Source organism: Fusarium mangiferae, assembly GCF_900044065.1.
Source record: "Fusarium mangiferae strain MRC7560 genome assembly, contig: FMAN_scaffold017, whole genome shotgun sequence".
NCBI lineage: Eukaryota > Fungi > Ascomycota > Sordariomycetes > Hypocreales > Nectriaceae > Fusarium > Fusarium mangiferae.
In genome coordinates, this window is record NW_024573937.1 from 121763 (window position 1) to 147296 (window position 25534).

At 51.1% G+C, this 25534-nt stretch overlaps 8 protein-coding genes across 8 annotated transcripts; 4 read left to right on the forward strand and 4 right to left on the reverse strand.

Moving 5' to 3' along the window:
• Positions 1 to 1203: 1203 nt before the first annotated feature.
• FMAN_03967 (putative pyruvate kinase) lies at positions 1204 to 2876 on the reverse strand (the record flags this gene model as incomplete). The annotated part of the gene is made up of 2 exons (XM_041824114.1): positions 1204 to 2374; positions 2422 to 2876. 2 exons carry the CDS (start codon positions 2874 to 2876, stop codon positions 1204 to 1206), a joined length of 1626 nt encoding a protein of 541 aa, XP_041689627.1.
• A 3536-nt stretch (positions 2877 to 6412) lies between these two features.
• Positions 6413 to 6875, forward strand: FMAN_03966 (uncharacterized protein; the record flags this gene model as incomplete). Its single annotated transcript, XM_041824115.1, has 4 exons — positions 6413 to 6418; positions 6504 to 6579; positions 6640 to 6682; positions 6737 to 6875. The coding sequence occupies 4 exons, from the start codon at positions 6413 to 6415 to the stop codon at positions 6873 to 6875; spliced, it is 264 nt and encodes an 87-aa protein (XP_041689628.1).
• A 334-nt stretch (positions 6876 to 7209) lies between these two features.
• FMAN_03965 (uncharacterized protein) lies at positions 7210 to 9117 on the reverse strand (the record flags this gene model as incomplete). Its single annotated transcript, XM_041824116.1, has 1 exon — positions 7210 to 9117. One exon carries the CDS (start codon positions 9115 to 9117, stop codon positions 7210 to 7212), a length of 1908 nt encoding a protein of 635 aa, XP_041689629.1.
• A 1455-nt stretch (positions 9118 to 10572) lies between these two features.
• FMAN_03964 (uncharacterized protein) lies at positions 10573 to 12644 on the forward strand (the record flags this gene model as incomplete). Its single annotated transcript, XM_041824117.1, has 3 exons — positions 10573 to 11490; positions 11539 to 12130; positions 12178 to 12644. The coding sequence occupies 3 exons, from the start codon at positions 10573 to 10575 to the stop codon at positions 12642 to 12644; spliced, it is 1977 nt and encodes a 658-aa protein (XP_041689630.1).
• A 1091-nt stretch (positions 12645 to 13735) lies between these two features.
• FMAN_03963 (uncharacterized protein) lies at positions 13736 to 16992 on the forward strand (the record flags this gene model as incomplete). Its single annotated transcript, XM_041824118.1, has 3 exons — positions 13736 to 14035; positions 14101 to 16345; positions 16394 to 16992. 3 exons carry the CDS (start codon positions 13736 to 13738, stop codon positions 16990 to 16992), a joined length of 3144 nt encoding a protein of 1047 aa, XP_041689631.1.
• Positions 16993 to 17385: 393 nt separating this feature from the next.
• On the forward strand, positions 17386 to 18121 carry FMAN_03962 (uncharacterized protein; the record flags this gene model as incomplete). The annotated part of the gene is made up of 2 exons (XM_041824119.1): positions 17386 to 17959; positions 18006 to 18121. 2 exons carry the CDS (start codon positions 17386 to 17388, stop codon positions 18119 to 18121), a joined length of 690 nt encoding a protein of 229 aa, XP_041689632.1.
• Positions 18122 to 18653: 532 nt separating this feature from the next.
• Positions 18654 to 21947, reverse strand: FMAN_03961 (uncharacterized protein; the record flags this gene model as incomplete). Its single annotated transcript, XM_041824120.1, has 1 exon — positions 18654 to 21947. The coding sequence occupies one exon, from the start codon at positions 21945 to 21947 to the stop codon at positions 18654 to 18656; it is 3294 nt and encodes a 1097-aa protein (XP_041689633.1).
• A 1931-nt stretch (positions 21948 to 23878) lies between these two features.
• FMAN_03960 (uncharacterized protein) lies at positions 23879 to 25534 on the reverse strand (the record flags this gene model as incomplete). The annotated part of the gene is made up of 2 exons (XM_041824121.1): positions 23879 to 24403; positions 24449 to 25534. The coding sequence occupies 2 exons, from the start codon at positions 25532 to 25534 to the stop codon at positions 23879 to 23881; spliced, it is 1611 nt and encodes a 536-aa protein (XP_041689634.1).

The window sequence follows — 25534 nt, forward strand, 5'->3', positions numbered from 1 at the left end:
ATGGCCGTTGTTAGATGCAACTGATGCGGCTCGAGCCGAACCGCCCGGGTCATGAGACAAAAGACGATGACGGAAACTTGCAATCACGCATAAAGAGGCGTCCTGTCAAGGAAATCTTTCAATGCCTATCCGAGGATGCTGTACCGCTGTATAGCATTCACAAAATGTGCACTACAGTGACTGAAAATGGACAACTTGAGTTGCCTTAATAACCTGACTTTGGCATAAGATCTCCATCGAAAGCACCGACAGTGCCGCCTCATCATGACAGCCCCTGTGTGTAAACACCAGCGCCTTGATCCACCAGACCTACAGCAACATCCTTAACTAGGATGTAATTAATAATGTGTTACAAGCTTCTCAGATTATCCTATACTTATCCAATCACTTGAGTCCCTCAGGATAGGTCGTGATCCCCTATCACCTCTGAGTACCCATCTCACCCCCTTACCATCCCAGTGCGGTATCCAAAGCTCATCTCGAAGGACCGAAAATCTCCCACAAGTATCAAAATCATGCCAGAATCGGTTGTCACCGACCCTTTATGAAGTCAGGCCACACTTTTGTACACGGACCACAGAAAAGATAGAGACTCGTCTAGGGGGGAAACAAAAACTCGAGATCTCGATCCTAAATGGTAAAAAGACTTAGGTTAATTTAGCATAAGTTTAGGATACCATTTACTGGGTTTATTTCGACACCTCATATCAAGGTCTGCCGTTATCCTGCTCCCCGAGACCATCTCATCATATATCGTATCGTCAGGGGTAAGCAATGTACCCTTGAAATGAGAGATCCGGACCCTAGCTCGGGGTCTTTCTATAGCTCAGCCCTTTAATCAGCGGCTGCATGCGTGGGATAGAAGGCTTCGGATAGGCGGGTTGCCAGGGACGAATCTGTTGATGTGACAGATGTACTGGACATTATGCGGCGGAATGCCGGCCTAGTATCCCTAGTGTTCTGCAACACCAAAACTGCTAAGTCAATGCTTCATGATGAGTGATATACGCACATGGAGACACATTTCACAGAGACAGATGATATGATGCAAAGGGGCTTGCCCTGTTTATTCCTTTACGTGACTCAGAACTCATAAACCAGAACCCTAACCTTGGAAACAACCATTGCCCTGTCTATCATTACTAATTTCGCATTAAACAATTCCTTATCACTCCAGGTTCATCTTTAAGAGACTTTTATGCTTTACTGAAGCTGACCAATGCCGAGGTGCTCGGGGTCAGCCTTGACGATTCGGAGGGTGTTGGTGTTACCCATGCCGCCCTTCCAGCCCTGGACAACGACAACGGTGTCACCGGGGGTGAGGACGTTGAGCTGGAGAGCGTTGTTGACGGCCCACTTGATTCGGCGATCGACATCCTCCTGCCAGTTAACCTGGGTGAAGTCGGGCTTGGTCTCGGGGAACAGGAAGGGGTACACGCCACGGTACAGATGGGCGAATCGAGATGTTGTGGGGCTTCGAGTGACCATGAAGATGGGGCACACGGGTCGGTACTTGGACAGCATGCGGGCCGATTCTCCGGAGGTGGAGAGGACAATGATACCGCCAGCACCGAGATCGAGGGAAGCGCGGACAGCAGCCATGGCGCAAGACTCGACAGTGGAGACGGGTCGCTTGACGAGAGTGCACATCTCCTCGAAGTGAGAGACGTAGGGGATGGTGTTCTCGGCCTTGAGGCAGGTCTCGTGCATCTCCTTGACAGCCTCAGAGGGGTAGCTACCCTTGGCTGTCTCACCAGAAAGCATAACACAGTCGGCACCATCAGTGATGGCGTTACCGACGTCGCTGATCTCAGCACGGGTGGGGCGGGGGTTCTTGATCATGGACTCGAGCATCTGAGTAGCGCAGATGACGGGCTTGCCAGCGAGGTTGCACATGGCAATGAGCTTCTTCTGGGCAGCAAACACCTCAGCAGCGGGAATCTCGATACCGAGATCGCCACGGGCAACCATGACACCATCAGTGGCCTCGAGGATCTCCTTGAAGTTGTTGAGACCCTGTCGGTTCTCAATCTTGGAGATGACCTGAATGTGCTTGCCCTTCTCGCCGAGAACCTCACGGATGTCATGGATATCCTGAGCGCGGCGGATGAAGGAGGCGAAAACCATGTCGACATTGTTCTCGACACCGAACTTGAGATCAGCCTTGTCCTTCTCGGAAAGAGCGGGAAGATCGACGTCAGTGTTTGGCAGGTTGACACCCTTTTTGGAGCAGATAGCACCGTTGTTGCGGGCCTTGACTCGGATAGTCTTCTCGTCCTTGATCTCGAGGACGTCGAAAGCGAGAACACCGTCGTCGACGTAGATGACACGGCCGGGCTCGATGACACTGGTGATGTTCTTGTAGTCGACGTACCTGCAAGAGTTAGCTTTAGGAGTTACATTGGTTTTTATTGTACTCACATGTTCTTGTCGTCACAGGCAGTGGCATAAGAATCGTCGGTGGTGATGTTCATCTCGTGGCCAGCACTGATGGGAATATCCTCATCGTTGGGAGTGTTACCCGTTCGGATCTCGGGGCCCTTGGTGTCAAGAGCAATGGCAACATTGCGACCAGCGTGAGTAGCCTCGGACTCACGAGCGTTGTCAATGACAGACTTGTGGTACTCGTATGATCCGTGGGAGAAGTTCATGCGGACAACGTTAAGACCGGAATCTCGGAGCTTGTTGATGGCCTCAACAGAGTTGGTCTTGGGGCCAATGGTGCAGATGATGGAGGAGCGGCGATAGTTGCGCTGAGGTCGGAAAGCAGTGTCGAGGGAGGCAAGCCATGAGATCTTGCCTCCGAACTCGAGGTGGTCCTGAGCGGTAGCAGCCATGACGCTTTTGGAATGCTTGTGTGAGGGTTTCTGAGCCATTGTGAAAGAAGTGATTAGCAAATGTTGAGTAGTGGGTGGGATGAGCTTGGCGGGGTAGCTCTGCTGCAAAAAGAATGAAGACGTGAGGAATTCAGCCCCGAACAGTTGGAGAAGACGGGAAATATATGTCTCTCTCAATCAACTGATATCAGCAGCCAACAAGAAGCAGAGCAGAAAGATCAGGTCGTTCTGCGGGCACTTGCTATGCAGGCCAACAGGGATGTATCCGTGAGCTGTAGGCAAGTACATGGGGCTAACGTGGATCTGATCTGACGTTAAGTGACGTGGTGGGAAAGGCGATAGCAATGGGGCGTGGCATTTCTCGGTGGGCAGAGCAGTCGGTGCGACACAGTCTGGCTGGCTTGGTTGGTGAGAAGGACAAAAGACGACCCATGAGCTCAATAGATGGGCCGAGTACAGAATCGTCAGATAATCGCTAATCGGGCCAGAAGAACCGAGTCGTCTCGTACTGCTAATGGGTCGCAGGGGAAATCCAGTGTTTCTGGACTGCTACTGCAACCCAAAAGCCAGAAGCGCATCTGCAAAGACGGGTATATGCCACACCTCCATATCGCTATCGCCATCATTTTTTGGAGGGCCGGTAGCCGAAACCCCAAAGGCCCAAGCCACAGCTAGCAGTCGTCTCCATTCATGTGCAGCAACAGCAACAGTAGCGGCAGCATGTTGACTTACAGGAGTATATGGATTTTGTTGTACGAATGTTGCACCGTACGATAATAACCCAGAAGGATGATGTGGTCAGAGAGGCAGAGGAACGTGCACACTCTTCCTGGTATTATTTATTGACGACGTTCGATGGAGGGAGCTCGCAAAGGTCGAAGCGTAAGGGGGCGGGATGGCACTAAATCTGTTTTTGTCGTTGGTGAGAAAAGGGTTGAGAGATGAGAAGGAAGAGAAAAAAAAGAGAAGAAGAGGGAGAGAGGAAGAATTTTGGTGTGGTGATGATGATAATAATAAAAGACGGGAGAGCCCAGCCCAGTTGGCACAGCGCAGCTCAGTAAGGTACAGCGAATCTTCAGGGGGCTAGGTACTTTACTCTTGCCTCCCCAATCAACAAAGATTTGTACCTCACCGAGAAATCACAGCCATCATGACTGGAGGGGTAAGAGCCAAGCATGGAGTAGCGCTACGGAGTACTTGCCTCAGATGTACCTAGTACGGTGAATTCATAGCCCGCTTTGGCTAAAGTGTCTGAGCTCTGGGCTGTCGCTGTGGTTGAGATATGGAGAGCTTTTTTTTCGCCTTTTTCTTTTTTTTCTTTTCTTTTCTGGCGATCTGGTTCAGGAATTATGGGGAGCTGTTCCTTGCACCCCGCTTCCCGTGAGATGCAAGCTTACAGGCCTTGAAGTGTATGAATTGACTTTGGAGTTGATTTATATGCTCACGATGGTCTAAAGCTCTAGTTTAATAGGTAAAAAGTAATATAAATCTGTATATTACTATGCCAATATTCTCGAAATATCCAATTTGAAGCCACTGTCTTGCCCGCCCTCGTCCAAGCCGCGTAGCTATTTTCTGTTCCCCCACCAAACTCGACCCCGCTATCGCGCTTGGTTGTTTGGTGGCTTTGCTTTTGCCATCCATCAGCACCGTTTAGTTACAGCGGCACATTCGGGGCAAAGCACTCCGCCCGCTACTGCAGCATCCGACAGTAGCTCTCCCCTCTACGAACTGTACTTCCCAACCCCAAATCGGCAATTTATCTGTACCTCACCTTGCTGATTTATGTTTATATTAGCCAAATCTCAGAGTGGGCTATCATATCCAATGCATTGGCCGTGTCATGAAACGCGCAAACAAATGCCAATCCCCCGCCACTCAAATGCTGACCGTAGTTACTAAGGTAGGTTACCTCATCCCTTGACTCAATACCAACTCGTTGAGTCGTGGCAGGGTATTTTGATGGTGCCAACAGAGTTGGAGTCTGAAAGCGCCTAATTTTCTAACGAATAAAGTATCGCCCTCTCACCTTGGAAGCATTGGCCTCACCTGAGCTCGTAACGTCTCAACAACAGTCATCAAACTTTGATTGGGCTGAAATGCAAGACCAATCAGTCAATAACTTACCAGGCATGCTGCTACGATTGGGTTGAGGTTTGTCTTAGTATTGCATACTGCTAAGAAACCTCTTGGCATGATACACATCAACTTCGCTTCTCACTATCCTCTTCCTGTTCAGGCAGGACATTACCATACTGTTAATGAATGTCATGACAAGTGTTTTAGCCTGCATCTTCAGTAGAGTCATGTCTATGACGCGAGGGAATAAACGAGTCTTATCTATCGTTTCAAGCTATCAACCCTTCCTCAACGTCTTTTTTCTTGGCTTTTGGTTCAGCCTAAGTCCAAGCCATCGACGTCGGTTCCAACCGTCCATCTCCTGGCGGAATATACCACTCAAACACCTCTATCATGGCTGCGGAGATCGCCATTGGGTCGCTATCATTCAGCTCTTGAGATAGACCCCCATCTCCTGACTAACGTTAATTGATCGCATAGCTTAGACTATAGCTGACCGACATGTTGTTTCAACAGAAAAATAAAATAAAAAACCAGCCGCCCCTCCCTCACCAATAAGCGCGAGTAATATGTCAAACGTAGCACATTGCATTGAGTAAAACGGCACTTTAAACGATGTTCGTTCTCAGATATCGGTAGACACCAAGCCCATTGGGTAAAAACTATGTTTGTCAGAAAAGATTGGCGGCGCGGGGGTCAATTACTGCAAAAGAGGATCCCTCATGAGTGAGGGATTTTGCTTCATGACTCCCCCCTCCTCGTCTTTGCTCTTCTTGGGATAGGACACGGCGATGCACTCGGCGATGTCTCTCTGGACCCTTGAACCCCTCTTGCGTCTGGACCGCCAGGCGTTGAGGTGAAGCAGAAAACATTTGTGAGTGGGTTCTCCTGCAAATAACGCCGATATGCCAGCGAACAAGCGGTTTTGTTTTTGACCGGCGACTACGAGACTAGCGGCGGCAACGTGCTGTGATGCAACATGATTATTGAGCCCCGTCGATTCCATCGAGGCGCATTTCCATATCAGGAGCTTCCGCTGGGAATTTGAATCTCGAGATGAAGCATGTTGAGCTATTTACACCTTGAGGGGTTTCTTAGGAATATCCGCTTTGGGATATTTCGAAGCCAGATCTGCCATTCTATTTCGAGTCTAGTTATTTTAAGAAGAAAATCCATGATGCAGATGCCAATAATATCATCTCATGACACGTCTAACATCTCACAATGTTTTGCATTGTAACATCCACTTGCAACAGATCCAGATGCCTGGGCCATAAGAAACACGTGATGTGGCTCTACCCCGGAGCTTTCGGCGCCGGCACGCCGGAGTCTCCACTATCGCCTGGTTCCCGCCGCGGCTGTGTCTGTGTCGCATGACGACCAAGCTAGACCAAGGTTAGATCCAGAAAACGACTCCATTCACGACGCTTCACACCGCGACTATCATCCAACACCAATCGACACTCTACAATTCTTCCGCTGCAAACACTTACATCATGGTGGTATGTACCCTCTCTCTCCTTTCCCCCTGTTCCCCCCTGGAGCTCTGCCCGTGAGGCCTGGCAAGTCTAAAGACTCCTCTCACAGCTCCTCAACCTGCTGACTCTGGGACTCTGGTCAAAGGTCGGACGGTTGACACACTATGCCTTTGACGCCGTTCTCTGTAAGTCCAAGATACTTCCCTTCTTGTCGCCGTGACAGCGTGAAACTAACACTGCAACAGTCTCGGCCTTCCTCGCCGGCATGAAGCGATCTACCGGCCTGACGTGAGCCTTAAACCCTCCGAATTACTCTCCGACACATCTAACAGTAAACGATAGTTTCAAGACTGACAAGGTCGCCGGTGAGAACAAGGAATTCACCGGCTGGATCGATAGATACCTCGGTGTCGGAGAATGGGTCATGGATCAATCCGTCGCGATCGCAGGCTCCAGCGGCTACTTTGAGCGAACCCGATGAGCGACTAGGACGACACCCTTTTAAGCTATGGATTTCCCACTCAGTTTTACAGCTGCAAATGACTTCAAAAATGACTTAACGATCGCGCGGAGGAAATGGCCAAAGCTACCTGATATGCGTTCGACGCGCTGGGTTTTCAGATAGGCGTTCGGATATATGACTAACAATGCATGTGAATTGGATCAATGATACTGATATTCAATTAAGCCCATGAGCTTCTATCCTGCTGTCGTGACTTGCTCTGGGAATAACCAGCAACCTGAGCCGAGTTCATTGAATCCACTCATCCCTTGTCATTATTCATAAGCCTAATCAACGTCCCAAACTCTTCATCCTAGTCGATCTTGGTTGGTTCTGTGTGTTCTGCCAGAAACTCAGCCGGAACTTCGTTCTCAGAGCTGACCCTTCTTAAGACTACGCTCTGTTGTTGAGGGCTGTCCGGAGGATCACGATCGTGGTCCTCAAGCCGAGATACCAACAGGTCAGCGGGAACTTCGTTATCGCTCTCATCGTGACTTTCTTCAGGCAGCTCCTCGGCGTCTCCCTCCGTACCATCTTGTGTTCCATTGTGTTCTGGGTGATCCTCTGTAGTGACCGATTCATCTGGGATTATCCCAAGCGTTCTCAGGAGTCCTTTGGCCTCGAGGAACGCCTCCAGCTCTGCGCCGATCGCGCATATGAGGAGATTCCAATGTTTTGATTCAGCCACTTGCAATCGCTCTTCCAACTCTTCAACAACAGTGTCCATCTGGGACAACTGATCCCGTATCGCGGCTTGTTGTGGCTCTTCGTCAGCATCTCCCGCTTGGCTGGCTTTGATCAGTTCCCGCAATCTCGCCTCGAATTGTGCGACAAGCCCTGTAACTTCAGACCAAACCTCGGACCCTTCAATCAAAGCCTTGCGGTCTTCTGATATTTGGGTCTTGCGACGCTCAAGCACAGCGATTTCTCCTTGCCACCACGTTCTAGCCATTTCTACAGTCCTGCGCTCTGGTCTGAGCTGCAGAAACTCGGTACCTCGCAGCATATCAGTATTCTCCTTAGACCGAGATTTTGCACTGGCGCCGAGAGCATCTATATCCAACGGTGTAACAGGCGGTCTTTGTATCAGTGCCCTTACTTCTGTGTCCACGTCTCGACCAGCAGCTCTGTACCCACTAAGGCCAGCCTCTCGTCGATTCTTGACATCCTCTATCTTCTCTCGCACCCATCTGCGCCGGTTTCGCATTGCAATTAGTTTCTCTTCTAGATTTCGTATGTCGTGATCCAGAGCCTGCTGTTCGGCCCCAAGCTCACGGAGCTCCTGGCCCAAAGGTTCTTCTTCATCGTCTTCCAAGGCATGAAGCTCAGCATATATATCGTCCCTCCTCTTGCTCATTTTGTCAAGATATGCCAGAACATCCTTCCGTTGTTCTAGCGCCGTGTTCAGATGCGAATTCTCCTCCGCCTTCAAGTCCGATAAAGCAGCCATAGCTCGCTGGAGACCGGCTCGAGCTGATCTGAGGCCGCGTGGCTTGCTTGGAGCGGGTTGTCGCACGGGTATAACACTTCCATCTGGCGCAGAGCGTACCGGCATATGTAATGAGTTCATCATTCGTGATTTCGACGTAGCCGTCGAATAAAATGTACTCTCCCCAGTACCAGTATCGCTCCCAAAGTTGCTTTCGGAACCCCCATCTCCGCTACCAGCAACCAATCCTGACGCTTGGAGGTCTAAAAGTTGTTGGATGTCTCGTTCCAAAGCCTTTTCTCGTCGCTGTAAGCTTCTCCATATCGAGTCGAGACGTGGGCGATTATCTAAATGCTTCTGGCTCGGGCTGTCACTCAACCCAAAGCGACTTGGCGAAAGTAACCCAAACCCTCGCCCGCTATCGCTGTGATTCGGGGAAACTGACTGCCGTGTGGGATCTTGGTTAATCAAGACTGAGGAAGCGATTGGAGGTGGTGGCCCTGCGAAGATAACCTTCGATTTTCTTCGAGAGGGGGAATTCTCATAACGATGCTTGCTGTCCCACGAAGCAGGTGATGAAGATCGCCGGGTCGATGTGGTAGAGGTTGGCTGAGCCGTCTTTCTAAGTCTCGGGCGCGGAGGTTCCTGGTCGAAGAGAGGGTCCTCACTTCTGGGTTCGAGCTCGTCTAAGTCATATTCGCTGACTTCTCGAACAGGAGGGCTACGGAGTGGGTTGTTGAGGAGTCGCTGAGATGGACTGGAAATACGATCGAGGATAGAGGGAGAAGACATGTTCGTTTATAAATATAGACACGTTGGGATCGGGTATGAAAATGATGAGAGTTGTCGCAGTATTGAAGTTGTCGCAAACATTCGCTCGATTTCGGATAGACACGGCTTGAAGCTTTTATAGCTGTGGAGTCTGCAGTCGCAGTGCTTCACATTAGTTGAAGTATATCAGTATTCGCGGTGGTAAGTGTTGTGTAAACTGTGATGAGTTGTTCAAGTCGTTGGCAGTGATCATAAGAGAAGAGCTCGATGAAGCTTATTTGACTGGATGGAAGCTTTGGACACGATCTGGGGTTGGCATGTGCCCACCTGCTCTGGGGTGCACCTGGCCATGAGCTCCCGCGATCCACAGGGCGGGGAGTGGATCTGTACCACAACCGCGTCACGGGCTTATCTCCATGTGATGAAGGTCAATCATCTGTTGAATATTTGATGATAGCTTCAACTTGAAGCTCAGTTCGCACTATGGAGAGACACCAGAAACTTGCCATCTCTCCAGTCATTGAATTGAGTATTCTTTGTAGTGTATATTAATTTACGGTAACCTCGAAACGTATAAGGCCTACTGCGTGAACCGACCAGATGTCTTAAGATCACCAAAGTCAAGCTCTAGACTCAAAAAGTAACTTATTAGCACCACATACTATACTCCTAAAGTAGCTTGCTCGGAGAAAGCTTCATAAGCGATATCCAAGTTACTCTGGCTCGGCCAGTCACGAAATATAGTAGACCAGGGTTCTGAGATCTACAAATGCAAGTTTCGTCAAGGGGTTCGAAGCTTCCAAATTTCTCGCGCCCTCTAGTGAGTTATTCATATTCATGCAGTGCAAACCGTGTCCGAGTTTCAAACTCAGAAATAGTGATATTTTCAAAGAAGCCTTACATCATTTGAATCCTTCAAGAATAATATTTTTTTGCTTGCCTAATCCTCTGCTTAAACGAAAGACTACTACCATCAGCCGGCAACTTTTCACTAACCCCTCCGCCCTTCTCCAAGTCAAACCGAACCAGACCGGGCCAGACCAGACCGAAACCTTGCTTGCGCGAACGAGGAACCTTCCATGTCGCATTCTTTCTTGCATCTCGTCAAAATTTCCGCTTCTTCTACCTTGCTCTCACAGGCCAACATCCTGAAGCCTCACCCTCGGACTTCTGCTTGAACCGACGGGAACTTGAAGCACCGCGACTTCTGCTGATCTTTTGGCTTACCAACTGCCGACGCCCGCGAGCCAGTTGAGCCGTAAGGGACACTTCTTTGCTCCACCTCGATTTTATTAACGACTACCCTCGTCTTGCACTATCGCATACATTTCGCTCCTCAGACTCATCCTCGCTCAACGTTGCTGCCGTTCGCGCGCCAGGCCACCTGAGGCTTGTCGAGTCAATCAGCCCCCAGGCCAGGTCCGTCAAACAGAGGCCCCGAGCTACTAAGCCGAGAAACAGCCAAAGTATCCAGCAATGAGCCAATCACAGCAGTTCCCTCCTTCACTGCGTCAGGCGCAGGTGGGCTCCATGTCTTCTGCATCTGCGTCTGCTCCTCGCGCTGGCTCTGGCTCTGGCTCTGGATCCGGCCCTCAACCCCAGCCCCAGCACGACGAATTGCACATGTCGGGCTTGAGCCAAACTGGTGGTCCAATTTCCATGTCGCCTCAAGACTACGAGAACCCTCCTCAGATCAAGTTCGAGTCTTCGCCTTCAAACCTCCACTACAGGAACCCCTCCAACTCTTCGGTGCCCAACGTCCTCCAACCCGCCGGTGGCCTGTCCGCTCGCGGCGCCCCAGCCTCGCCCAACTTGTCCTCGCCGATGCAGCAATCCTCTCCCGCTGCCTCATCTGTTCCTCACCAGCCGCCGACGCAAGGTCAACACCAGCAGCATCCCCATCACTCACAGCAGCCGCTGCAGATCCCTTCTCAGCACGGCCAGCCTTCCCACGACTATTCCAACTCGCCCTCTGCCGCCGCCGCGAGCAAACCACCACTAGGCATGTCTCATAGCTATTCCCGCTCCAGCCCAGCCGCTGGCTACGATGGTTCTTCCAACTACCACGCATACACGCCCACTACTCCCAGCGGTGCTTCATCCTCGCATTTAATGTCTCCAATCGATCCCGCCAGATACAATGCTCCAGGTTCCCAGCGCACCATCTCCAACACCCCGCTTGGCCTGGCTGATATCCGTCCCCGCGCCGACTCGAGCATGTCCGATGGCCATGGAGCTTCTATGGGCTATGACGCCAATAGCGCTCAGCCAGGAACAAGCAATTACCTCGCGCCGTGGGCCATTTACGCTTTCGACTGGTGCAAATGGCCTGCCCAGGGTAATGGTGCTGGCAAGTTAGCTGTGGGGAGCTACCTGGAAGATGGTCACAACTTTGTGCGTCTCAACGTGCAATTGATCATATGCAATCGCTGACTCTTATAGATCCAAATCCTCGATAGCCACATTACGCCTACGCCCCAAGATGTCTACACACCTGGGTCATCTAAATTTAGCCTCGAGTTCACCAAGGCTGCCGAAGCTACCCACTCTTATCCTGTGACGCGCTTGCTATGGGAGCCTCCCTCGTCGCAGAAGCAGTCTACTGACCTGCTCGCGACTTCGGGTGACCACTTGCGACTATGGTCTCTTCCTAACGAGAACCCTGCTACGCCCAGCAGCACCATCGGTCGTCGCGACAACCCTACAACCAAGTTGACACCCCTCGCTTTACTTTCCAACTCCAAGACCCCAGATCATACTGCGCCACTCACATCTCTCGATTGGAACACCGTTTCTCCCAGCCTTATCATTACTTCCAGCATAGACACAACATGTACCATCTGGGATATTCCCTCACTCACGGCCAAGACCCAACTTATTGCCCACGATAAAGAGGTTTATGATGTTAGGTTCTGCGCCAAGAGTGTGGATGTTTTTGTCAGCTGTGGTCAAGACGGAAGTGTCCGTATGTTTGATCTTCGAAGCTTGGAGCACTCTACAATTATTTACGAGCCCACGGGCAAGGAAGAGCGAGGTGAGTTGCCTGCCCAGTCTTTCTTCATCATATATTGACATTCATAGATCCCAATGGTGGCCGTGTTAGTCCAACACTCGCTCAACAGACGATGGCGAATCCTCCTCCGCTGCTACGGCTTGCTACATCACCTCACGATACCCATCTCCTCGCTACATTTGCTCAAGATTCCAATGCTATTCGAATTCTAGACGTACGACAACCCGGCCAGGCTTTGCTGGAGCTACGAGGTCATGGTGGAAACGTCAACTGCATCGAATGGTCGCCTCATCGACGAGGCATGCTTGCTTCAGGTGGTGACGACTGCCAAGTTCTTCTCTGGGATCTTTACAACTCCAACCAGCCGATGAACGGTACTCCTCAGCAAGAGAACCCCCGAAGCCCTGTTGCGAGCTGGCAATGCGATTACGAAATTGGCAACCTGGGCTGGGTGCCTCATCTACCCAATTCCGAGTACGGTGAATGGCTCGGCGTGGGCGCAGGACGCGGTATCTGGGGAACACGAGTCGCTTGAAAAGACAATACTGAACCGACTTAAATCATTTGTAAAACGTGGGTCAAAGCTCTCGGTTATGTTCCAGAAACGTTACTCGATTCATGTAAAGTGTGGCTGGTTAAGGGCATGGTCATTGCATTCCGCAAAGCCTGGAGTTTTCATTAGGAGGTTTTCCAAAGTCTGATTGGGGGCATCTTCAAGATGCTAGGATCAAAACGTTGGGCTGGTCGATATAAAAACGCGAACTTATATCCTGGACACTTGCGCTTTATAGGAGGTCTTGTGCATGAGGAGGACTTTGAGCGGCCAGATTGAGTTCTAGCTTGTGCAAAGCCTGGGAAAGGATGGACATAGAGGGCGGCGCTGGTGGGAGTTAGCGTTGGAGTAGATATAGATGATGAGAAGATATATGCAATATGATGACTATAACCAGATATGAACGAATGGTGGAGTGGTTTGGGTTTGAGTTGGTCAAGCGTCTGTCTGATTGGCTTCTTCGAACACACCTTCATGAGCTCGAGAACCTGAGTATTGATAGGGCCACGATATGTGACAAAGAAAAAAGCCAGCTGATCCCTTTACAGTCCTTTGACGCTGTCTCATCATCTCTACCTTCAGTTGGGTATGTACATTCGTATGGGCGTCAGTTTCAAGGCCATCTCAAGATTCACCGAGGCGAGACATTCACTGAGATACGGTTCTATAATATCGATGTGATGCCTCTGACATATTTAAATACTGCATACAATTCTGCAGGACTTGAAGAAGAAACGTTTTTACTGCAAACCATTTCAAGATGTTTCCTCTTCGAGAGATCAATTAATGACCTTCACAAGGGGCCCACTGTAAATCTGCACAAGTCGGGACCCACCAATTACACGGTTGTGCATTGCACAAGGCCCGGCATTTTGCCGTCTGAAGCTCCAACATTGACTTGAAAGTTGCTTGAACCTCTTTCTTTATTTATCTTTGTCATCCATCAAGCGCCTTTTATTCTTCTTCCTTCGCATCGACGGCATATAATACTTTCTTAATCTTCCAAACTCCAGCGACTAGTCTCTCGCCAATTATCGCAGACACGCTTCGTGTCGCGCGGCTCACTCGCCACCATGTCCTCCCACGACCCTTCGCGCTTCGACGATTCCGAAGATGAGGAAGATTTCAACCCAGCGCCTGCCGATATGTCCGACGAGGAGCAGGATGTCGATGACAAGAAGATAAAGCGCGGGAGCAGTCCTGCGCCTCGCGATGATGACGATGACGAGGATGAGCGACCGTCAAAGTCGCGACACGCCGATGACGATGATGAGGAAGAAGAAGAGGATGAGGATGACAATCCCAAACGTCGCGATGACGACGACGACGAAGAGGATGAAGAAGACGACGAGGACGAGGACGATGTCCAGCAGGTGAGCAGGCTCTGATTCTGCCAAGGCGCGTTGCTGCCTGCCCTTAAAATACTGACCCCTTATAGGGCCATCGCAGAAAGCGCAGAAAGGAACGAGGAGCAGCTTTCTTCGATATCGAAGCCGAAGTCGACGATGAAGACGAAGCCGAAGATGACGAGATGCTGGGTGAAGAGATAGGCGACTTTATCACAAACGATCATCCAGACGATATCGCCGAAACTGGTATCGATGATGACCGACGACATCGTGAGCTCGATCGCCGTCGCGAGATAGATTCCAGCATGGACGCCGAGAAACAGGCAGAGATCTTGCGACAGCGATACGGTAATCGACGTTCTGGCAAGGGCTTCAGAGATGCATCGGTTGTTCCCAAGCGACTGCTCCTCCCTAGCGTGGACGATCCTAGCATTTGGGCCGTGCGATGTAAAGAAGGCAAGGAGCGAGAAGTTGTTTTCTCGATTATGAAGCGCATTGAAGAGAGGGCCGGCACTAAGGATGAACTGGCCATTACTGCCGCGTTCGAACGTGGAGGCACCGACTCTGTCATGAAGGGATTCGTCTACGTTGAAGCCCGCCGTCAAACCGACATTTTGAAGGGATTGGACAGTATGATGAATGTGTATCCTCATTCAAAGATGGTTTTGGTCGACATCAAGGATATGCCTGAACTGTTCCGCGTTTCCAAGACACCAAGTCTGGAGCCTGGAGCCTGGGTTCGTCTTCGAAGGCCCATGAAGCACAATGGCGATCTTGCTCAGGTCATTGATGTTACTGAAAACGGTCTGGAGGCTCGTGTTCGCTTCATTCCCAGATTGGACTATGGTATGCGAGACGATGCCTTCTCTTCAGTTACTTCTGATGGAAAGCGAAAGCGACCTTTCGGTATGGCTGGTCCTAAACCACCGCAGAGGCTCTTTAGCGAGGTTGAGGCACGAAAGCGCCATCCTCGGCATATTCAGGGAAACCCTACTGCCGGTACATGGACCTACATGGGTGACGAGTTCGAGAATGGTTTCCAGGTCAAGGACATCAAGATTCAGCAACTTATTACTACCGACGTCAATCCCTCGCTAGAGGAAGTCACTAGATTCGCTTCAGGCGCTGAGGATGGCACTGAGAATCTTGATTTGAAGGCGTTGGCCCACAGTCTGAAGGACAGCAATGCTCTGGCTACGTACCTACCTGGCGATATTGTCGAGGTCTACACTGGCGAGCAGAAGGGTGTTGTTGGAAAGGCCATGCGAGTTCATTCTGATGTCGTCTCGATCACTGTTACTGAAGGTGATCTTGTTGGTCAGGAAATCGACGTTCCCATCCGATCCCTTCGCAAGCGCTTCAAGATTGGTGACCACGTCAAGGTCATTGGTGGCAGCAAGTTCCGCGACGAAGTCGGAATGGTTGTCAACATCAAGGATGACCAAGTCACTCTTCTGACAGATCAGACCAACTCTGAGGTCACTGTGTTTAGCAAGGATTTGCGCGAAGCTAGTGATATTGGTGGTCAAGGATCACTAGGTCAATACTCTCTTCATGATCTGGTGCAACTTGATCCTACGACTGTGGGGTGTGTGGTCAAGGTTGATCGCGAGTCGCTCGTTGTTCTTGACCAATTTGGAGATACTCGCCAGGTTATGCCATCCCAGATCGCCAACAAGCTTCCAAAGCGAAAGACTGCTGTCGCCGCCGACCGAAGTGGCTCTGAGATTAGACTTGAAGATGTCGTTAAGGAGTACACAGGTCAACAACGACAGGGCAAGATTATTCACATCCATCGCTCGTATGTCTTTTTACACACCAACGATAGCAAGGAGAATGCTGGAGTCTTTGTCACCAAGGCCAGTATGGTCAACACCGTTGCGGCCAAGGGAGGTCGTGTCGCTGCTGCATCCGCTGGACCTGACCTGACGGCGATGAACCCAGCACTCAAGCTTCACAAGAACGGGACAGAAAACAAGCCCGTGCAACAACCCAGATCATTTGGCCGAGATAAGGCAATTGAACAGACTGTTATTATCAGGAAGGGAGCCTACAAAGGTCTTTTGGGTATTGTCAAGGATACAACAGACACCCACGCCCGGGTCGAGCTTCATACGAAGAGCAAGACTATTACGGTGCCCAAGGATAGTCTGAGCTTCAAGAACAAGCTGACTGGAGCTACAATTGATATCGCCAGCCGAGGAGGCCGTGGTGGATATGGTGGTGGTGCTGGGCGGGGAGGTGGTGGTGATCGTGTGCCAGGATGGCAGGGCGGTTCTCGCACACCTATGGCAGGGAGTGGCTCAGACAGAGTGCCTGCTTGGGGATCACGAAGTAAGTTTCTTGGAAATTGGTTGGTTTCAGCATGCTAACAATATGCAGCACCTGCAGCTGCAAGTGGACGCACACCCGCTTGGAAGGCCCCAGATATGTCTGGAGCCCGAACTCCGGCGTGGGCCGATGGTTCGCGAACCGTCAACCCTTACGACGGCAACCGTACTGCTTATGGCTCTGGTGGACGTACACCTGCCTGGCAGGCCGGTGGAAGGACTCCTGCTCCAGGCGATGCTTTCGGTGCTGGCTCACGTACGCCTGCGTATGGCGGTGGCGGCGACAGCTGGGGCTCAGGTTCAAAGACTCCTGCCTGGGGAGTATCTGCGCCAACTCCTGGAGCTAGTGGAAACGATTCATGGGGAGGTTCAGGCGCTTACGACGCACCTACACCCGGCGTTGGTCTTGGTGCCCCGACTCCTGGTGCACTGAGTGCTCCTACACCTGGCGCCTACTCTGCACCAACTCCCGCGGCCATCAGCGCACCTACACCAGGAGCTTCGTGGCAAGGTGGATGGGGAGCAGACTCGGCTCCTACGCCTGCGGCTGGCGCTCCTACGCCTGGTTATTATGGTGCTCCTACACCCGCAGCATATGCTCCTCCAGAGACTCCTGCCGCCACTGGTCCTCGATACACTGATGACGATTGATTGGGAGGGGAGGGTATAGTAAGATCATAAGGCATGGGCAGGCAAGTAAATGGGTTTGCAAAAGGCGTTTTGGAAGATTAAATATTGTATAATCAAAAACTATAGCAGAAGGCTGATTAGCACTGAAGATTTGAAGTGCCAGTAGAACTTTGAGTGAGCTCCAATTGAATTAACCGTTAACGTGAAGAGAATTGGCTAGTTACCAAGCTATTGATCAAACTTCGGTGTTGTGAGGTTGAGTCGAAGCTATGGCTTTATCGATAAGGACTTGGTGATCTTTTCCCACTTGGATTCTCAATGTTGAACTTCGAGCAACTTTACGACTTTGCGACACTTCAACACCTCAACACCCACCAATTGGGCTCAAATCGCACGCTTACTTGTGCGGAAACAATGCCATTGCGAATTGCGCCACGAAAAGTGGCATCAAGCGCCCTTCGTCGAACCTCGTGCCTCAAATGCCCTCTCCTCAGTCATCGAACCTCAAAATGCGCATTCTCAACATCACGACCCTCCAATCGCCGGCAACAGATTCCAAGCCCAGTCGACTCTGCGAAACCCGGCGAAAAGCCCACCAAGACGACCATATCCCTGACAACATCCGAACAGTCTGCCGAAAACGCAAAGAGTATGATCGAAAAGGCTACGAGACTGGCACAAGAACGAGAAGACAAACTACGACAGGCACGATCAGCACGACTAGGGAAGCTTTCTACAAACGCAGAGAAGATGAAAGATATAAGGGATAATCTTACATCTAGCGACAGGAGGGAAAAGGCAAGGCAGGCTGAGGAGAGAACGAATGCGGCCGAGGAGAAGAAGAAGACTGGGTTGACGAAGGAAGAGAGAGAGAAAGCGGAGAAGGAAGATTACAATAGGAGACATAAACAGCTGGAGAGATTCTGGCTCAAGTTCATGGTTGGGATGCCAATTGTCTTGGTTGTTGGTTATGAACTGTTTCAAAGACGTAAGTTGCCCTGCTTGTTGGACAGAGATGCGCTAATATGGGGTAGTTGTTATGGGGAAAGAACAAAAGGTCATGCCATATAAACAGGCCAAGATCAATAAAGAGAGAGAGGAGAGAGAGAGGCTTGCAATGGAGAATGGTAAGAGTGTAGGAACGGAATGAGCAGGAATGAGCAGGAATGTGATGGGGACTTGCGGCTTGATGCTGAAGTCAAAGACAAGCTCTCAGCCGGGGCTGCTGAAAGCTCAACAGTGCTGAGGTGTGTATTATTGTATAATATAACGTGCATGATATGTTGGATGTTGAAAGGAAGACACCAAAAAGCAAGACGCCACGGTTAGAAAGGTAGTGTAGTGACATGGACGTTAATATCCGCCTGTCAGCGGATGCCATGATCAAAGCGCGAATAATGAATATTAACCGATGGTCTTTTGTTTGTCGCTAGCACTACCATAGAAGTGTTGGACTGTTAGGTTCACAGCTGGCTCAGGAGATCGATCAGCGACAAGTAAATGGTTGCCCAAGTCATAGTGTATATATCATATGCCCATCTAAAGTAGACACAAAAAAGTAAAAAGTAATTACATAAAAATGCTAACGTTCAAAGTCGTAGAAGATGAAAAGAATGTTTTTCTCCGACTCTTCCCTCCAAACCTGTGTCTAATCCTTTTCCATCATGTACCAGGTGCAGTGCTTACTTGGACTGCTGGCACTTGAAGCAATCCTGCTCGTAGAACTTGACCCAAGAAGTGCTCTTCTTGTTGATCTTGCCGCTCTTGTACAGCGTACACTTGGCAGCGCTGTTGTAGAACGCAGGCTGGTAGCTGAAGTACTTGCACTCCTTGCCATAGTCGATACAGCTCTTGGCACAGTTCTCAAGGCACGACGCATCGCCCACGACATTGATCTTCTCCTCCTGGCAGATCTCACCGCGTGTTCCGCAGTGCGTGTCCTTGGCGCACTTCTCAAACGCAGGGACGTACTTGGAACACGTAGCGGGTGGTGTAGGCGTGGGGGTGTTGGAGCAGGTGTAGCAGGTATCGAGGTCGTAGAACTTGACGCCCGTGTTGCAGGGTGTGAAGCTGAGCTGGGCCAGGGGTGCGGAGTACAGCTGGCAGTAACCGCCGGTGCTGCGGAACTTGGGGGTGTAGGAGAAGGTCTTGCAGGTGAGGGTTGTGCCGCAGAGCTTGCCGCAGGCGTTGACGTCGGTGACGGATGTGGCCTGGCCGAGCTTCTGGGTGGAGCGGCAGGAGACCTTGCCTTGCTTGCCGCAGGTTGAGGGAGCGTTGGGGAGGGGAATGTAGTTGGTGCACACGGGGGCTTCGGTGGTTGTGGTGGGAGCTTCGGTGGTGGACTGAGCTTCGGTGGTGGTGGTTGTAGGAGCCTCAGTGGTAGAAGCAGCTTCAGTTGTAGTTGTGGGAGCAACGCCGGCCTCGGTGGTGGTGGTTGAAGCAGCGCCAGCTTCAGTTGTAGTGGTTGAAGCCTCACCAGCCTCGGTTGTGGTTGTAGAAGCAACAGCAGCTTCGGTGGTGGTGGTAGATCCCTCACCAGCCTCAGTAGTAGTAGTAGCAGTAGTCTCAACACCCGCATCAGTTGTCGTGGTAGAACCAGCAGCCTCAGTGGTGGTAGTAGCCTGACCACAACCAGCATAGCAGATCTCAAACTCATAGAACTCAGACTCCTCGGCAGAAGCACAGTTGTTGATCTGGAGCTCGCTCACAGTCTGAGTGTAGAAAGTGCAAGTGGATGAAGAAGCCTTGTAAGCGAAGGTCTTGCAGCCAGAGACCTCGCTACACTTGCTAGCACACACATCGGCGCTGCTACCAGTATCGGTGGAGATGTAGGTCTTGTAGGTCTTGCCCTTGACGGCGCAGCTGGTGCTGGGAGGGTTGGGGACGGGAGTGTAGCCGGTGCAGACGGAGTCGGTGGTGGTGGAAGCAGCTTCAGTGGTGGTAGACTCGACGCCAGCTTCTGTGGTAGTGGTGGCAGTGGTATCGACACCAGCGGCTGTTGTGGTGGTGGTATCAGAGCCGGCCTCGGTGGTAGTAGTTCCAGCCTCGGTGGTAGTGGTGTCAACATCAGCAGCAGTAGTGGTAGTATCAGAACCGGCCTCGGTGGTGGTTGTAGATCCAGCACCAGCTTCAGTAGTAGTAGTGCCAGTCTCCGAGCCAGTCTCAGTAGTGGTAGTGTCAACCCCAGCAGCAGTGGTAGTGGTATCAGATCCAGCCTCAGTAGTAGTAGTAGATCCAACAACAGCCTCAGTAGTGGACGATCCCGACTCCACAGTAGTAGTTGTTCCGCTCTCAGTAGTAGTAGTAGCACCACCCTCATCACAAGAATAGCAAGCCTCAAAGTCATGAAGCTCCAAGACAGGAGTTCCAGCAGCATCGACGTTCAAGCTGCTAAGTTGGACCTTGTACAGGTAGCAAGTATTGCTGGCGTCCAGACCGAACGAGAGACACTTATCGTCGACAATGGTGGAACTGCGGTACAGACCGCACTGGCGAGCACAGTCTTCAGTGTTGGAGTTAGGGATGCCAATGAGCTGGGCCATGAAAGCAGCGAAGCCGTTGGGGGCGCCTCGGACGTCACAGCTGGCAGCAGGGGGGTTGGCGACGGGGGTATAGGCTGTGCAGCCGGCGGAGGTTGTGGTCGTGGCAGCTTCAGTGGTAGAAGACTCGACGGCAGCAGTGGTGGTAGTTGTGTCAGAGCCAGCCTCAGTAGTTGTTGTAGATCCAGCAGCTTCAGTGGTAGTACCAGTCTCCGAGCCAGTCTCGGCAGTAGTAGTAGTGTCAACACCAGCAGCAGTGGTGGTGGTGGTAGCAGCACCTTCATCACAAGAGTAACAAGCATCCAAATCATTAAACTCCCAAGCAGGAAGGCCGCTGCGGTTGATGCCCAGGGTGCTAACAGGAACACTGTAGACATAGCAAGTGTTGGACCCGTCTAGGGCGAAGGAGAGACACTTATCGTTGGGCTTGGTAGCATCGTGGTAGTTAGCACATTTAAGGGCACAGTCGTTGACACTGGCAGTGTTGCCGTAGGTTGCGAGTTGACTCATGGAGGCGCCACCACTTGCAGAGCCCCTAACGTTGCAGTTGTTGTAAGGAGGGTTGGCGACTTGTGTGTAGGCTGTGCAGCCGGCGGAGGTTGTAGTTGTGGCAGCGGCTGTTGTTGTGTCTGTGTTGGCTGTGAGGGTCTCGGTAGCTGAGGTCTCAGTGGTAGCGCCAGGAGCAGTTGTGGTCTCGGTTTGGGAGCCAGTGGCTGAGGTCTCAGTGTCGGTTGTGCCTGTAGCATGGGCTGTACCAGAGGTCTCGGTCTCAGAGCCTGTGGCAGTGGTTGTTCCAGTCTCGGAACCAGTAGCTGAAGTCTCTGTCTCTGAGCCGGTAGCAGTTGTAGTTCCAGCTGAAGCAGTACCAGTGGTCTCGGTAGCAGAGCCAGTAGCGGAGGTCTCAGTCTCAGTTTCAGTAGTCTGAGATCCAGTGGCAGTCTCAGTACCAGAGGTAGTTGTGTCCTCACCACATCCGAAGCAAAGGTCGAGGTCATAGAAGTGGCTAGCATCGGAGCCCTCGCTGAACGTATATCCGAGTGAAGAAACGGGGGCATTGTACAGAGTGCAAGAAGAACCCTTGATGGAGAAGGACTTGCAGCCAACGGTCATGCCGCAAGTGTTACCACACTGAGCATAGTCGGTAACAGTGATAGGAGATCCAATGACCTTATCGGCGCAGTTAGGTGCAACACCAGTCTTACCGCAATCGGCGGGGACAATCTCGGTGTAAGGAGTGTAGTGAGAGCAAGCAGCCTCAGTGGTGGTGGTAGCGGCAGTCTCGGTAGTAGCAGTAGAAGAAAGAATGTCGGTTGAGCCAGAAGTAGTCACAACGGGAGCAGTTGAACCACTGGTTGTGACAGGCTTGGGCTTACAAGGGCTGGCGTCGACCACGGCCAGAGCAGCCAAGATGGCTGCAAAGACCTTTGAGGAAGGCATTGTTGGGTAAGGGTATTAAGCTATTGCAGTAGAGGTAACGATTGTAAGTGAGAATAAAAGGTTCTCGTGTAGTGAGCGAGTGGAATGTAGTTGGTAGAGTATCAAGTCAAAAGAGTGACAGGCAAATGCACAGCAACAGCAAGAAAAGAAAGAGAGTGTTGTTACCGCTGAGGAAAACAGTCACAAGAGCGAACGCACGACACCGGATATATAAGAGTCCTTCATCGAATTCTTGGCTTAATTACCGATCTGTCCACCTCCATCGCCACTGGCACGATCTAGCAAGCGAAGTCACTTGGCGCCAAAGATCCAGAGTGCGCCGTACCGTGGTAGCCATCTTCTAAATCTGGACTTGACCCGGGTGAAGCTATCACGATTCGGGGATGGGAGAATCGATAGCTTGCGGTGTCGTGGTGGGGAGGAAGTGGCTAGTCAGGGGTGCAGACCGTTTGGTGGCGCTTTGGTTTACAACGCTACGGGAAATAAAATGAAACATACAGGTAAGGGTTACTGAGGATGGGGTTTTGTCAGGGCAGAGTACGGAGAGTAGTTGGTGGTGGTTGTGGTGATAGGAGGGAGTGTCTCGGTGAGTGGGAGACGTGCCGGTGCCTGAAACGTGAGACTGGATGGCAGGTGAAGTTATCGACATATTAACCAGGTCTCTTATCTCTATGAATGATGAGATAACGCCATTGACGATGAGAGTGTTCTTTGGGGGCATTCTCCAAATCCCATGCCCGTCAACCGTCCTCATAACGCCACCACCATCCACAACACTCAGCGCTTATCACCAACTCACGCCCTCAAAGAAGCCCAACAAAACAATGACGTCTACACAAAATCTTGGCCAATGCCGACAATCCGACGCTCAAGCCCTCACTTGACCATCTCACTTATCGCAGAACGAGACATGACCAGCTGAACTACGGATCTGGCCTAACAAACGCACCCCAGTCAATCACCTTTTTAGCGCCGCAGCAATTTAAACACTTTTTTGCGCTGTGGCGTTGAGAAAGGGGAGGAACTGCGTACGCCTCCTTTTGCTGTCAGCGCAATTCGCATCGGGTCTATTGAGTAACTATCGACGGATGACATGTTTGATAGATCGTGGAGTTTTTGGGAGAAAAGCCTCAGTGGCATTTTTTCTTTTTTCTACTCGGCCGAGATGATGATGTTTCACAGAGGTTCAGTGTGTGTAAGTGAGACCCGCAGAATGTTTCGTCGTTTAATTTGTTTTGTTTGTAGCAAACGCAGGTACCAGATGAAAAAAAGGATGACATGTCTTGGCAGGGGAAACACTCAGACCCTCAATTGAACAAAGACTCACTCTCTCACTCAGTCATCACACGGAGAGTCACAGTTCTCTCGGCGTCGTCGTCGTCCGAGAAAACATGGCTTGACATGGTCTCGTTTCAACTAACGCTTGCTCCACTGACGTCTAGACTAACTCCACTGAGGATGGCCTTCTTTTTTTCGTTCTGGTGATAAAGAACAAAAAAGAAACGTGGTGGGTGGAACACACGAATAGCGGAATAAGGCTAGACATGTTTATGTTTGCGAGCTAGAACGATTTGACCCATAACGCAATCTTACGATGAGCCGATAAGGGCTTGGCAAGCGATTGCGGACCCAAGAATTTGGAACGCTGTGGAAGTGGAGGATGAAGGCATTCGGAGTTTGTGGATACAGAGATGGCAATAGAGTTTTTTCTTCTCTACCACGACCAGTCCGGCCAGTCTGCAATATTCACTGTACATTAGGGTAACATGATGAATCTATGCAATTCGTGTCTAACTTTAGAATCAGATCTCTATCTATCTATCTATTAAAGATGTGCTCTTCTTACCCAATCTCTATCTAGGATGTCTCGGACCTGAATGATCGACAGCATCTTCATCTGCAACGCACATCAACCGTTTCTTCCGATCTCCCTAAGAATACCTTAGCTTCGTGATCGTCGTCCCATCCTCCAAAATACACGTCTCCTCCTGCAATCTCGTGCCCCTCCACCTCGGCACCGCCCTCGTCCAAAGATACCAATACCCTACACCACCCACAAGAATAACCCACGAAAACACCGCATACAGCGCGTAAAACACTTCCCCCTCGTAGTCAGGCGGTCTAAAAAACGGCGCCGCTATTAAAGCGCAGCTCATCGCTATCCTAATACTCACCGCGGGCATCCACGCTTTAAAGGGTCGCTTGAGGTCTGGACGCTGGAAGCGGAGCTTTACGAGGCCGATTGCTACGGCTAGCCCGATAAGCTGCGCGGCGTATCCGTCGATGTCGAGGATGAGGGAGTAGATTGAATCAGACGGTGGAAGGATCATGACGAGAAAGGAGGGGATGTAGTGGATTATGAAGCCGCCCATCGGAGAGTTGAATGGTCGTGAGGAGGAGAGCAGGGATGAGTATGGGAGGAAGCCTTGTCTTGCGATCTCTTGCTTCATCCGTGCCTATTACAGTTAGTTTGATGCTTTATGGAAATGGGATGGACATACCAGTGCGAAAGCGACGACCATGACATTCCCGACTGACGATAATGCCACAGCTGTCGGGAGCACAACTCTCCCAAACTTCTCCCCAAACAACCTCTCAAAGAACAACGCAGCAATGAGTTCACCACTCCCTCTGATCTCTTCAATCGGTACCACCAAGAAGTACGCAATGTTAACAAGCATGTACAATCCACACGCCGTCCCCAGTGCCGTCAGCGCAACAGACCTCAACGTCCTCACGGGCTGCTTGACTTCATTCATAACATTCGCAGCATTATCCAACCCCGCGAACGAATAAAATACCTTGAAAAGACTCGTCGCGATGACGCCCCAGTTCCAGCTCGTCTCTTCCCAAAGATGCTCCCATGCGAGTTGGTGCGTAAGTGGTGCCGTGCTCGTGTCGGGACGGAAGATGACGACGTAGAAGCCTGACAGGATCATAAAGACGATGATTCCGATTTTTATCCAGCCCAGAACATCCTGGATCTTGACGCCTGCTTTGGGAAACACGCTGTGTGTGATGCAAACAAACGTGAGAAGTCCTACAGCAAGACTCTTGCTCAACACATCTGTCGCTTCGACTCCCAGCGCAAATAAAGCATATTTACTAAAAATAATGCAGTTACTCGCTGTGAATCCCAGAAGCACAGCATACATCGCAAACAGCGTAGACGCAAGTAATCGTGGTCGTCGATACGCAAACTCAAGGTATACTTTATCGCCTCCCGACCGAGGAAGCATGCACCCAAACTCGAGCGACACAGCAAGACCGCAAGCTGCGATGAAAGCGCCGACTATCCATAGCGATAGCGATAGTCCTGCGCTTCCGACGGATTGAACGATTGTTCCCGGTGTCGCAAAGATACCGCTGCCGACGACGCGCGAAATAACGAGGATGTAAGCGCTCTGCCACGATAAATTCCTCCCGATGGTCGACGTTTCGGGGAGCACATCGTCTTCTACATCGCGACTTGGTTGTATCTCCCCCGCAGCTTCACTATCGATGGAATCATGGCGCGTAGAGGTCTTATCAGTTGAACCGTAGGAGCTGCGCGATTGCAGCAGCGGCGCGTTGGACGAGTCTGCCAT